The 13,879-nt window shown below is 37.5% G+C and overlaps 1 protein-coding gene across 2 annotated transcripts in view; it reads left to right on the plus strand.

Moving 5' to 3' along the window:
* Positions 1 to 13,879, plus strand: part of LOC149780712 (heat shock 70 kDa protein 12A-like) — an 84,936-nt gene that overhangs the window by 37,179 nt on the left and 33,878 nt on the right. For both annotated transcript variants that reach the window (XM_089937765.1, XM_089937764.1), the window contains exon 4: positions 8,780 to 8,939. In XM_089937765.1, coding sequence (XP_089793891.1) covers positions 8,780 to 8,939 — 160 coding nt within the window. The remainder of the gene's footprint in view (positions 1 to 8,779; positions 8,940 to 13,879) is intronic.

Genomic DNA, 13,879 nt, shown 5'->3' on the forward strand with positions numbered 1-13,879 from the left:
CCTTTTTCCGGTCTTTTCATCCGCTTTGGACTCTACCCACCATGACCATTTAGCCACTATGTGAGCGTTGTCTGTGGTTCACTTTAATGTTTGATCGTGCACACAGGCAAGTACAAAGGTGACCAGAGTGATTTAGTCATGGTGAAGTAGATACTCGTTCGGATGGAAATGCCGGCAAAGTGGGGGCCAGTAAGGCAAAATTACTGGCCTTTCTTACTACTTTAGCCTGCAGGGATTGTAGAAAGACAATAAATAACCCATAAGAGAAAGACTGAGTGATGATACACTTAGACAGGCAAGTATATGGTAGCGAGCAAGATATGCACTTCATGTAGATTCTTTTTTATTTTACTTTTTCTGTTTGTAAATCCGCGAGGTTTTTTATTTGTGTTTAGTCTGTGATTTTCCATTTCCACCAGCAGAGTCTCAATCTCAGCCACACTGATTATTTTATTATCGATTGTAACCGAGTACAATTTACTGATCATATTGAGACTGACGTGTGTGGCCACAAGTAATTCGGAATAGAAGCGTACTCGGGAATGTATTCTCATTCAAATTAATTTGCTCGCGCTATCAGAGATACCAATTACTACCGATATAACTCCGACATCAGTACCGATTGGTACATCTACAATGGTTGATGTTGTCGAGATTTCAGTCACACCTAGACCAATTGTTGCTTCCGCAGCAAAACCGCACATAACATCTACAGCCAAACTCGCGTTTGTATTTTACGATCAGCTCGGTTCTCATGGCGATTTCTTCTCGCAGCTGCTGTAGCGCTTTGATTATTTTTTCACGTCGTTTAGACTAATGGTTTCTCATAGTTCTTCTACTAATAATACCTTTTACTAATAATACAATCGCGTATTTTCTTTGCAAGATAGGCAGAATTTTTCTGGTCTCATCATCACGTGCAGGCGCAACACAAACGCACACTTCTGACCAGTCATTCCTTTTTACTGGCACAATTGTTATGCAGTTATTAAACCCTCTGCCTCTAAATACTTAAATTTCCGGCGATTGTGCATTCTGGCGGTTTGGCAATCCTCTACTATAAAACCCAACACCGATTACACCAGAACCTTTGACATCTAGCGATCGTTTTCGCCCAATAATTGCCACTGGAACAAGTGCGACCTTGTTGAATAACAGTCCAGACCTTTCTTTTCTTAACTGAGTTAATGTTGGTTTAAAATATTCGATGGTGAGCGTAAGTGGAGTGGATACATCGGTGAATGCTACTTCACCATTGTAGAAACAATCCAGAAGTGACTTTATATCTTGTGCTGCAGTCGACACTTGAGCATTTTCACATGCACGTACAATGAGTCCACGCTGACCTCAAGTTGGTAGTGGCACATCGGAGTGATTCCGAATGGCAATTTCTACTTGACCCTTGACAAGATTATATGATAGTTCATACGATGGTCTGGTTATACCGTTGTGACGCAGATATTCATCAACAAGTGGAACGAAATCACTGTCGATGTTTATACCTTGTGTTAGGTCATCCAACACCCCTTCAGTTTATTCCGTAACCACATCACGACGGTCAGATTCCATTACTTATACATAATGATAAAATCTAATCTTAAACACAAAGACCAAAAACGGTTAAGTTTTCGTCCGGATAATTATTGACTGCTTCAAACTGAATTTCATCTCCGGCAACTAATTATGCTTATAATGCAGCTGTGTAAAATTCGCCATCTCTTTGGTTTGTTTTACGTAATTTTGGTGGCAGAAAACTAAAACCAAGATTCCTCTTATCATTTATCAACATTGCTATTCGACCCCACGAACCTTTAGTTCCAGTTATGATAAACAAGTATGACCTAGTCTCGCGCACCTTTAAAGATGTGATTTTTAGGTTTATCAAAGCCATCAGCTCTAAAATCTAAAATATGTCGACCACTTGCTAAGGCTGAGGAGTTAGGTTTTTTCTCCTCCTTCTTTGATTAAAATTCCCACAACTAAGGTCTATGAAGTTACTACAACCTGTGGTGTGGGCACCTTAGCGATCTGCTGATCCTCGTATTATTTCATTCCACCATTGCCGGTATCAACATAGATTTTGACAAATGCAGCTGACACACTGCTGTCTCTGATTCAATCATTGTCAGTGAGCTTAACAAGATTCTTTACCGCCTTTCAACTTGACAATATTATCTTGAATGCCTACAGTTGACGTTCTGAGTTTGTCAGATTGAGCATCAAACATCACAAGCTCACCTTGATCCACACCAACAACAACCTTGCTTGTAAACACAGACAAACTCACTTTGGTGGTAAATCGGCTCAGGTCCACATTAGTACCGTGTCCTCAAGCAGAGAAACTACCGTAAATGTTGATAGTCGTGGTTGTATATCACACATACTTTCAGGTAAAATCAATAAGTCTTTGCGGGATCAGTGAGCGCTCCAGTGCGCACAATGCTTCGACGACAACATGGCCGCATAAGGGGCCATCCAACCGTGTTTGTATTGGCATTGTTTAATGAAACAGCGGCAGCCGAATCTGTCATCGACATCCACCTTTGCACCGGGATAACTAATTAACCACTTTGACTGGTAGTGCAAGTCCATAAAATTGAAATGATGCTAAGGTGTTACCACATGTGCGACCCAGTGAGTGCCAGGACCAGTTGATGAATAAAGGTTGACGATGCCAGTTTCACGTGTACGTGGCACCATTGATGCAAATTCATTTCGCATAAAAACACCACGGAAAGTTTTGAGCGATTTTCCCATCTCGAGTAAATCAAGATTGGTCAACGGCGTAATCATCTGTCACCGGGTTATCATAGACTTCTGCCCGAGGGTATTCGACGACTTGTTCCTGTCAATCGAAGACCTCTTCGTTTCTTTATCCGGCCGCAAGACGCTGCGAGACAATCGACCATTTTTTTCAGCGTCATTCTTGATGCAGTTTCAACAGCCCTAACGATGCAGCTTTTAACAATGCTAGAATGGCTGCAAGGAATTGAAATATTCCACTGGTCTTTTACATTTGCGCCACCTCTGACTGATAATTTTAATGTTACTGAAGTGTTTTTTTTGACCGCTTTAAGCTCCGCGAGTTGTGTTTGGGTCAACCACACGGGGATATTTCCAGATAATTTTTCTGCAGACAGTTTCAGTGTGACCCCACAATTCCCAGCTTACTTTGAGTAAGACCGACCTTCTCTTCGCAATAGAACATTATTATTCAAATAAGTGACACGTTCAATTATGAATTCTACGAATTTTCCACAGGTGAATCCATCCCTCTCATTCTGCCACTAGCACCCTCCAACAACAGCGTCTTGTCAGAACTTATCATTGCATGACATTTGTAATGAGCACCACCAGCTGTACCTGCATGAAAATACATGTCAACAACGGACTGCCTGTACAACTTCATGTGCTCCAGTGAAAAGTGATAAATTGAGTACAAAGTCTTGTTGAGAAATTTGCAGGCCCGTGTCAATGTTTTTGATGCCATTCCATGTATAACCATACATTGTGATACACACATGCATTGTGATTGGCTTCTGTGTAGCCAAGACCAATTTCTTTGGCTGGTTTCTGATGACTGTTTAACCGCAGAGAGATCTCAGTTACTTCTAAGTTGTCAAATACCATTTTATTATTAATACCATTTCATTATTTACCTGGTCATTGTCTCGCGTTGCAAGTTGAAACGCCAAGAACACGTGTTTTGGTGCAGTAAGGCCATGCTGGGTACTTATTTGCCAAGTAAACTGCCCCAAAATACCAGTGGGTTGGTGTACGTCTGTTGTATGTGCGAGAAATGACACCGTTGATGTGGATTCTGATTGTATGAACGATAGCAAACGTGACTATTTGCTCAATGAAGGTGATAACACGAGCATCCACAAAGTCAATGCATCTAATACAACTTTACCAGCAGAAGCCACTGCATCATACCAAATGGCATAGTTTGAGTTATCTTTACGAAATAAAGTGACCGTGTGGTTTGCAACAAATATCACCTTGCGAACATCTCTGCAAAACCCAACGATGTGACTTAGTGGAATGGCACACCAGAATCGTAAACAGGCTCCATGAAGTTGTGATCGAAGCTGTAGAAATCCAAGATTAAAATCTGGTTTAGGAAAAGCTAAATTTTATACAGCTGCATCAGCATGGCCAGCAGCATTTCATGGCAGTATAATTTTATATTCTCATGTTATCATCGCAGTATCTGATAAATAGAAATACTGACTCCTTGAAACAATTTACCTTTTTGTATCAACATGCACTTTCCCACTATGAAGAACAAAGTAAGAAAAGTAAATTCCCCCCTAAAACGTAAATGCAACCACCATGGTGGGACAGAAAATGTGAAAAGTCAAAACATGAAAAGTACGTTCGATTACGTAGATTCTGGCTGACTAGTTCAAATATTGACCTGAGAGATATTTCAAATCAAAAAAAACGAATAAAGTACAGAACAGGCCCGCGTTTAGTTTAGAAACATTTGGAAACAACTACCTTTAAAAAGGACACATAAACTATCTCAGAAACAACTGTTTGGCACGAGTATTTAAAAAAGCTCCAACAAAATGAAAACCCCGTGAAAAATAATCTTGACAATGATGATGATATTATCGTATTGGAAACTGACAATAACTTAGATGACATAACAACGGATCAAGAGATCATAACCAGTTTAAATTAAATGAAAAACAAAACTCCTGATTCCAATTATATGTTGACAATTAGTAAGAGTGTTTTACCATTCTTAAAGTCTCATTCAAATAGAATATTTGATTCTGGTAACTTTCTTAATGAATCGGCTAATAGCAATATTTGCCCAATATATAAGAATGGGAGCAGAGATGACCTTAATAATTATCGAGGTATATCCTTAATTAATACAATATGCAGTGTTTTCTCAAATATTTTGAAAAAGAGAATTTACTCTTGGGCAGAAAAACATAATATCACTGATGAGGCACATACCGGTTTAAAAAGAAATATATCACTATTGATAACATGTTTAATTTTCAAGCCTAAGCGCAAAAGTTTTTATCCAAAAGAAAAGGAATATTTTATTGCTTGTTTTGTTGATTTGATTTGTTACTCAACTGTTTTTATACATCTTTGAGCTGATCATCGGACGACGGTACAATCACATACAACAGATCCCAGGTGAATCGTCATAAAACCATATTCAACAACAGCTGAGTTTTACCTGATTCATTAAGTCCAATGATGAGTGCCCCGAACTGAGTTTGGAAACACGGTTCCGTCACCATCCTTGGTCGGTTTAGGAGTTGCTTGTGCGGAGAAATCAATGACATTGAAAGCGGAGTTTTTCATATCTTTGCTGCTCTTTCTACCTTAAAAAATCTGTGAATTTACTTTTCCGTGATGCCATTGTAATTGTACGCTATAATACAATGTGTCGTTTATATAATTAACAAAAACACGGCAACTTTTTATGTTAGCAGCATTCCTATTCGTACTCTTCTTCATGGCGAACACGAAGCTGTAAATCAATCCTGTCCAAATAAAATTGATCACGCCTATCTCAGAGTAACCAGCGCGAAAACCTTATGTAATGTTGAGCAAAACATCTTTCAAAAACGAGTCTGCCTCAATAAGCGGAAATGAGTTATCATCGAATACGAAGTAGCATCAATGTTGTCGGGAAACTGTCGCATGTATTCAATAATGCTGAACCTCCCTTCGTGAATTTCATCCACCTTGTGCTTGATGACAGTGTCTAAAAATTTGGCCATATGCACACGCTGCCGCACTTATTCATAGTGCTAATGTGCTATGTAAAATTGAGTTGGGCTGCCATTTTTATACTTATGGCCCCGAAGCATATGCTTAATTAGCCTGCTCGAAAACATCTTCGTCACATACTTCATCAAAAACGTCACTCACGGTTGGCGAGTTATCATGTTTCTTTTGAGCTTGTACTCTTTCATACACTATATTCTGCAGTTTCTTTTTAGTTTTATTTGTCTCAAAAATCTGCCAAAGTCTGTTTCTTTCTAATTTTAAGATCACTCCCAAACTCTCCAATTTATCAATGTGCTTTGATTTTATTTCGGAAAATTCGTGCAACAATTTATGTGCTTCTTTAATGAACCTGTACGATGTATTCAAACCATACAACGATCTGAATGTGTCGGTCACATGTCTTAGATTCCATTCTTTTGGAAGCTGTACGCCGCCCTTTGTATTTTGAATGTATTCCTTCAATATACCTTGTGAATCAATAATTTCATCGCCACTCACCATTTTGTATACAAACAGCAACCGACAATCTGTTTAATATGTGAATATTGCAGCTCTACTATATTTTCCTCTTTCTGCCAGCGTAGAATGGTCATTGTGTATATACTACAGAGGCTACACAACACGATCTGAAGAAAATCAATACACAGCAAAGCTGGTATATACACATTCATTTAATGTAGTAGGCTTGATAGTGCATATATTGACTGCTACCATAGACTTTTGCCTGTCTGAGAATATAATCAGTCTCTCTCTGCAGGTTCATTTGGCGTCGTTTCTACATTTCCTGCAAGCTTGAATAGTACGAAAGGCAGGTAATTGCCTTACTGGTCCCATTTTGCCGGCGTTTCCATCCGGAAGAGTCTCTACCCACCATGACAAAATCACTCGGTCACCTTTCTGCTTGCCTGTGTGCACGATCAAAACTCAAAGTGATCCACAGACAACGCTCACATATGAGCTACATGGTCATGATGATGAGTGGAGACGACGACGAATGGAAAGGCCGCAAAGTGGGCCATTTAGTCGAAACCCGTAGTGTAGTACTACTACAGGTATATAATCGGTTTTAAAATATCTAACTGATGAAGCCTCCAGATATAGCATTGCCACACTGACTTCATTTATACAAGTCATATTCTTTGTTTACTACAGCTAAAAGCCAGAATTACAGAGTTTGTCTGTTGCACAACGGAGCATGCCTCATTATTAGAAAATACTTTTTTGGACAATTTATTCCCCATTTCTAATTATTAATAACTAAAACGTTCTTGAAATCGAAATTAGAAATCTTTCCCCATTGCAAGAAATACTTTGAAATAAGATTTAGAATTAGATTTTTAATAATGCAAAATGCTAACATCATAACAGTATGTACCAAATGTATTTTCCATTGCTATATTATAATATCATGTTTACTGAAATATGCATACTACTTAAGGGAACAATCTTGTTATTTACAGTTATGTTAATGGTGATTTTACTGTCCAAACGTCAGTTTTCCTGGTCAAGTGATCTCAGAGAATTGAAGAAGAGATAGTTATGCCACTTCTTATATATTTTATACATTTGTGTTGTAATATCATCTTGAATAAGCATCTGCAGAAGATTCTCGAAATGGCTTTAAAATGTCACATGTCGTGCATTTCTACTGCCGTAAAATAAGACTAGTCTGTAGGCGTAGGAAATTAATTGATATGTCCACGTTTGTTTTCATTCCTTCGAATATTACAGAAATATGAGTTTATAAATCTTTTCCGTATGATTCAAACATTCTTGAAATTCGATTGGCTAATTGCACGGCAAAATCATTCTACTCGATCCGATCTCTTACTCTTACGGTATACTGAGCATAGTTTTATTTGTCTCAGTAAAATCAAAATCTTTATTCATCAGTTCCTTAAATGTTTAAAACCATCGGTGAATTTTTTCGTTTTTAATGTTAATTGATTCTTTCTACATCACGTCTTGCCACCACAAAATGTGATGTTAGTAAGGTTTTCATTGATGTTAGCGCCATTTAAAAAAAAATTCAATTCAACAATATGCTGATACCTGCATTATCACGAGCTTCACGTAAATTTTGCACTTGGATTATTTGTCTTTTTTGTGTGTCTTTTTAATCATAGGGGAATAAAATTCGTATATCATGTTTTAATTAGTTTGATTGGAATGTCCCAACTATTTGATTCTGCTCCATTTTTGCCTATAAATTAGGGTGAAATGAAATCAAATAGGTTTGACATTTCCTTCCTTCTAAAATATAATATACCTGATAATAATACATAATTATTAAGTGAAGTAATTCAATGTGATATTTAGGTTTCGTATTGTATTTAGAAATAAAACGTAGACTGCGATACCGCCTAACGTATGCAGAGCAAAAATGAACTCGAAGAAAGCTATGAAGAACTTTGAACAAAAGTGTTGCCGAAGACTCGAGAATTCTTGCAAATAGCTCATCATTTATATACATATCGACACAAGGAGAGCTGCTCATAGTGAGGAAACTGCATCAGCATAAAATTAAAACTCAGACTGAAAGATGTTTGTTTTATTAATAACAATACTTTGACAAAAGGTAGAATATTAGCTTCTTTATATATTTTTGTCATAATTTCACCACTGTTAAAAGGCTGTAAAGATGGTTCTTAATTTGGTGTCTTAAATTTGTCGCCAATTTTTTTAGCCAGTTTGATAACGGTAAGGTATGCTTTTTAAAATATAAGTGTCATTATATTTAGAATAAAAAGAGGTATATTCCATGACACATTTTTATTGATTTTTAATGCCAAGGGCATGTTACCAGCTTATATAAAACTCACGATGTCTTGTGTACATATGTGAACTCATTAGTCGCACTTCAAAAAGCGCAGGTGGAGCAGTAACGAGCACAATTCTAGAAATATGTTAATATAAATATCCTATATATGCGACATATTGGAGCATAAATCAGTTTCATTATATTTAATTCTGAGTAATTATGAAATGAGAGCGACTTTATTTTTTACATCAGGCGGGAATCAGTAATGCACAACTCGCCATTTCCTTAGAGCCTGAGGCAGCTGTATTTTGGTGCCAGCGACTAGAATCTTTGAAGACATCTCAAGCGGACTCATCCTCCGTGGAAAGGCTTTTCCATCCAGGAATGAAATACATGGTTGTGGATTTGGGAGGCATGTAATTTATAAATAGAAAACTATACTCTTGTTCTTAGGAACTGACTCTTCTGGGACTAATTCTGTAATTGTTTTTATATAGCTGTACCCTCCTATTCCTACCCTTCGTTCTGTTCTTATTTTTGGCTGAAATCATCACTGAAGCGGTGCTAAATAAATAAAGAAGTGAGAGAAAGCAATATAAATGTGAGGGAGCGCATATTACTCTGATGCGGGGGTGGGGATGAGGGTGGATAATGGCAAGCGGGAAAAGGTAATGGAACGCGCAAACAAAGTAAGGGAAAGTCCAGTGCCGGATTACCAAATAGGCAGAGTAGGCACCGGCCTAGGGGCCCCGCAACAACGTATCAAAATAATATTGATAAAACGTATTAGGAGATAATTTGCGAGGGCGGCCCAAAGATTTCGCTGGCCTAAGGGCCTCCACAGGGTTTAATTCGGCACTGAGAAGGTCTTTCCCACAGCACTATACCCCTGGAAATCATTATGGTGGAGTTGTCATAAAAATGGATTCCTCGATGATCGAGTGGCAATAGGCATTGAATCTGCAACTCACTGAAGTATCAACTGCGTTAAGTCACAGATCAATGTTGAGAAGTGTTAAGATTTGTCATTCTACCTCACTGGTTGAGGTTACTCTGAGACTTTGTTAATGTTGTGTGTTTTTGGCGTTTTCTACATCATATGAAAGATTATGATGTGCTGAGGCAGTTGCAGTAAAATACATTGTCCAGAGACACGATACAGCGGCAGACCCGGTTTTGCCCTGATAAGAGTCAAACTCGCATCATCAGGTCGCGAATCCGGTGTAATGAAGTAAATTGACTACCAAAGAATAGTGACCATCGGCAATTCCACTTCATAACATAATGACCCCCGGTCATAATTCGTGTTATAGAAAATTTACATTTTCGTAAAAGCCTATAATACTATGAGCCTTCACAAATAAAGAAGCATCCCTATAAAATACTGACCCATGCTGTTATATATGAAATTTACATACGATGTGGCGGCGCTTGTTCGGAGACAGCGGTGACGTTGTCGTTGTCTGTTTTGATGTCCATTGCGTGACTGGCACCTTGGTTTATATTTGAATAGTCCTTAGAAAACATGGCTTAAGGAAGTGAACGTAATTCTGAGAATTCACGTCAGAACATATTTTCAAAGTTGGTATCTAAACGCATTACATCTGCTGGGCTCCAGCATCAATGTCTCCTCAACCAATAAAGATATTTTAAATAAATGGAGTGGAATACTTGGGTTCGAGCTTCGCTGTGGCAATGTTATTTATCATGGAACCAGATAATGAATCCACATTACTTAGTACTGGTTCTACCCAGAAAGCCAGCGACAGTGATTAATATAAATTCTAAGAACTGGTTAAGCAATCGATGTAAAATTAATATGTTTAAACTAAGCATTTCAAACGAATTGCTATATCACAAATGACAACAACTGAAAATAATGAGCCACATTGTTTGTTTTTAAGCGACGTTTATAGGTTGTTGAATATGTTTGGCGAAATGTGCACGAGTTTGGATACTTTTCATCATACAGATCGAAATCTTAAAAGTCACCACCTAGTGAGTAAATAGACATACATGGCAATCGGATCAGCATCCTCTTGGTTTCAATTTTGTAACGTTATATTTTGTAAAGTTATCCACTCAGTAACCAACTTTCTCAGTTATTTTCATTCCCAATCAATGTATACTTTTTATATAGTATTGTATTTTTCTTGCAAACATCATTAATAGAATTAGATTTCACGTATATATTTTACTTGGATAGTTATTTATGTAGCTTTTAAAGCATAGCATGTGTTTATTGTAAACCTGGGTCGTATTATGTGATTGCTGGTGGCGTCTGTCTGTCTGTTTTTCTCAAATTCTTGACTTGGCTATAATTCTTGAAACGGTTGGTATATTCGAATTATAATTGGTACTTATATCAAAACGAAGTGTCGGTCGCAACTTTCAGCGCCGTGCGTCAAATGTTACTATCACAATGTGGGTCAAATGTCAAATTGTGACCAGGCCGTAACAGTTTAACGGGTTGGTGTTTTCGAATAATAACTGGTGCACATGTTACTGACACCGTGACGCAGACGGGCATATACTGACCCACAAAGCGGCGCTCTTGTTATTTTATTAGCCCACCTTAAGCAACTGCTCAGCTAGTCAGGTGAGGTGCTCGGGATGGTCTGCTGTCCGTCCGTCAATTGATTTAACTTGTGTGCACCTTAGACGTTTCATTAAACACACAATCGTAATTAAATAAACTTGACAACAACTTGTATTTCAACAATACCTCGTTTCCTGTCTTTAACGAGCAATATATTAACCAGAGTTATTATACTTTGTTTCAAATTGTAATAGTTTAATTGTGTTTAATTTCAACCAATTTTAACCAAACGTAGCAGCAAGAAAATTATTTCCAGAACAATTCGTCTCCTTCTTGAATTAGCAATATTGTTCATGTTTACAAGAGTTCTGCGCCTTTTTGCAATATTTAGCCTCTTGAGCACCATAGTTTTGATGTTTAAGCCAATCTTAATCAGACTTGAATCTAACTAAATATATATTTATTTATTGGCTGCTGCAACTGATTATATATATATATATATATATATATATATATATATATATATATATATATATATATATATATATATATAAGCGTTTTGACATTTAATTTGTCTAAGATTTCCGTTTTTAATCCTGTATGCACCATATAAATTTTATTCTCATTCAGTCTCTAACAAATTTAGCAGGAATTTACAATATATAAAGAACAAAAAAATATGTTGTTTATAACCCATTATCTTAGTAATGGACTCATGTCTACGATGTTTGTTCATTTCTTGAACCTGCGATATCCGTTTATATTTACGAGTTATGCCCAATTTTTTTCGTTTCAACTTCTCATTTATAGCATTGTAAGGACCGCTTGATTTTATCAGATTCTGTTCAAGTCTGGCCAGGAGTGACATTATTGTCATGGCATTGTTTCTTCATATAAAATACTAATCAATTTTCACTTAAAAAGTCGGTCGGCAGGTGAATCGAAAGGAAATCCTTGTTCATGTTTAAGACAGTAGCAAATTCGTTTTGTTGTCTAATTTTGATTGAAATAGTATTTTGATGTCAGCTTCATTCTTGTTGATAATGATCAATTTCTTTAAAAAATATCACCAAGCGAAATTAAAAAAGCATGATAATCATTAGAATCGATGGATGCTCCATGAAACGTGCCATCGAATAAGGGCCCCTCCTTTTAGTAAACATCTTAGGATGACTTTGATCGTTAGTAAAATTGTATAATCGTCCACTGTGATCCACCCAAGAATTCCCTGTAGACAATGATTTATACAGGTAGTGCAGAAATAGCTTATGTATAAGAACAGAAAATGAAATACGTTTAATTGTAACGCATATTTCACAGTAAAGCACGTAAAAAATTGACTTATGATCAAAATTGTCGAAAGTTGTTTGACAAAAAGGGCTCTGATGTTTATTATCCGATATTCGTGGTTTTCGAATTTGTCCGAGCTTTCATCAATGTCAATGATCTGGCCAATTTTGTTAATGATCAGAGGCAAAACGAAGGTGCAAGAAAGTTGACAAGGCAAACGTTGTAATTTTTCATTAAGCAAGGGCCATAACTCTCAAATTTATTGTCCGATATTGTTTTTTTTATAGTTTTAATTCGTCCAAGCTTTCTTTCGTCAATACAAGGACTCTGGCCAAGTTTGATAAAGATCGGAACGTAGTAGAGTGTTGACATAAAAACAATTAACGGACGTACGAACGACGGACAACAGACCATGGCTTAAGCCTTACTGGCAAGGCCAGTAGAGATAAAAAAAAATATAAACGAAGAGTAACGGACGATCGAACGGGCGGACGCACAACCTCTTCGGGCATCACGATAAACCTTGCAAAGAAGGAATCAAGTTAAATTATTTAAATCTGTCCATATTGTGTAGTAGCAGAAGATTTTGGTGGGCGACTCAGGTAGCAGCGGGGGAATGGGGGGGGGGGTTAGCCTACATTTGGGAGGGGGCGGCAACCCGGCCAAATTCTTCTTACAATTTTGGTCTTGGAAAATGTTGATTTTGTTTTTAATTGTGAAAAACAAATCCGAGTCTTGTATGGTGACCAGACCCCTCTCCCGACCGGTGTTGATTTCTTTGTTGACAAAAAGCCAATTCGAGCCTGGTTGAAAAGATGATCCTTCACTGAAGCACGACGAGGCCCAAATACGGTCTCGTGGGGTAAAACAAATTATTTCGCTGGTTTACTGAGTTTGGTGTGTATTTTAGTATATCTACTGGCCACGGATGGGTAATTAAATCGCTGTTGTAATAATAATAATTAGTGATTCTGCGCTAAGTATGGAATCTCGTCCATCGGTGATTCTGTCAAACAGCAACTACAACAACGTCAGGAAGCTCAAGTGGAATTTACAGAAGGTAGAGAACAGTTATTTAAAACATCTGTCTAACCAAACCAAAAAATTGTTACAGCAACTGACGCAACACGAAAACCTCTCGAGACATTACCGGCGGATATTGCTGGTCGTCTTCAACCACCACCAAAAGGCAGAACTAACATAATAGATAAATGCACTTAGGAACGTATTGCCGCTATCAGGGATAAAGACCAAGTATGTTTTATTGTCGCGCTTGGGTACAGTCCTAGACGTCAATATGTAAAATCAGAATATATTAAACTCTAAAAGCTGCAGATTGGGTTAAGGAAGTATTTCGCGTTGCTTTTGATAATTAGATTTTACGAAGATACTAATACGTTTGAAATTTTCTTCCGGGCAGTAAATAAACAGTCTGCAATGGCAAGACATGAAATAGAAGAAAAACATAAAGAAGCAGGGGAAAGGAGAAAATCAGGCGTAACAGCTAGATCTGAAACAAGGAA

Source organism: Sinohyriopsis cumingii, chromosome 16 (genome assembly GCF_028554795.1).
Source record: "Sinohyriopsis cumingii isolate HCF-2022 chromosome 16, ASM2855479v2, whole genome shotgun sequence".
NCBI classification, from domain to species: Eukaryota; Metazoa; Mollusca; class Bivalvia; order Unionida; family Unionidae; genus Sinohyriopsis; species Sinohyriopsis cumingii.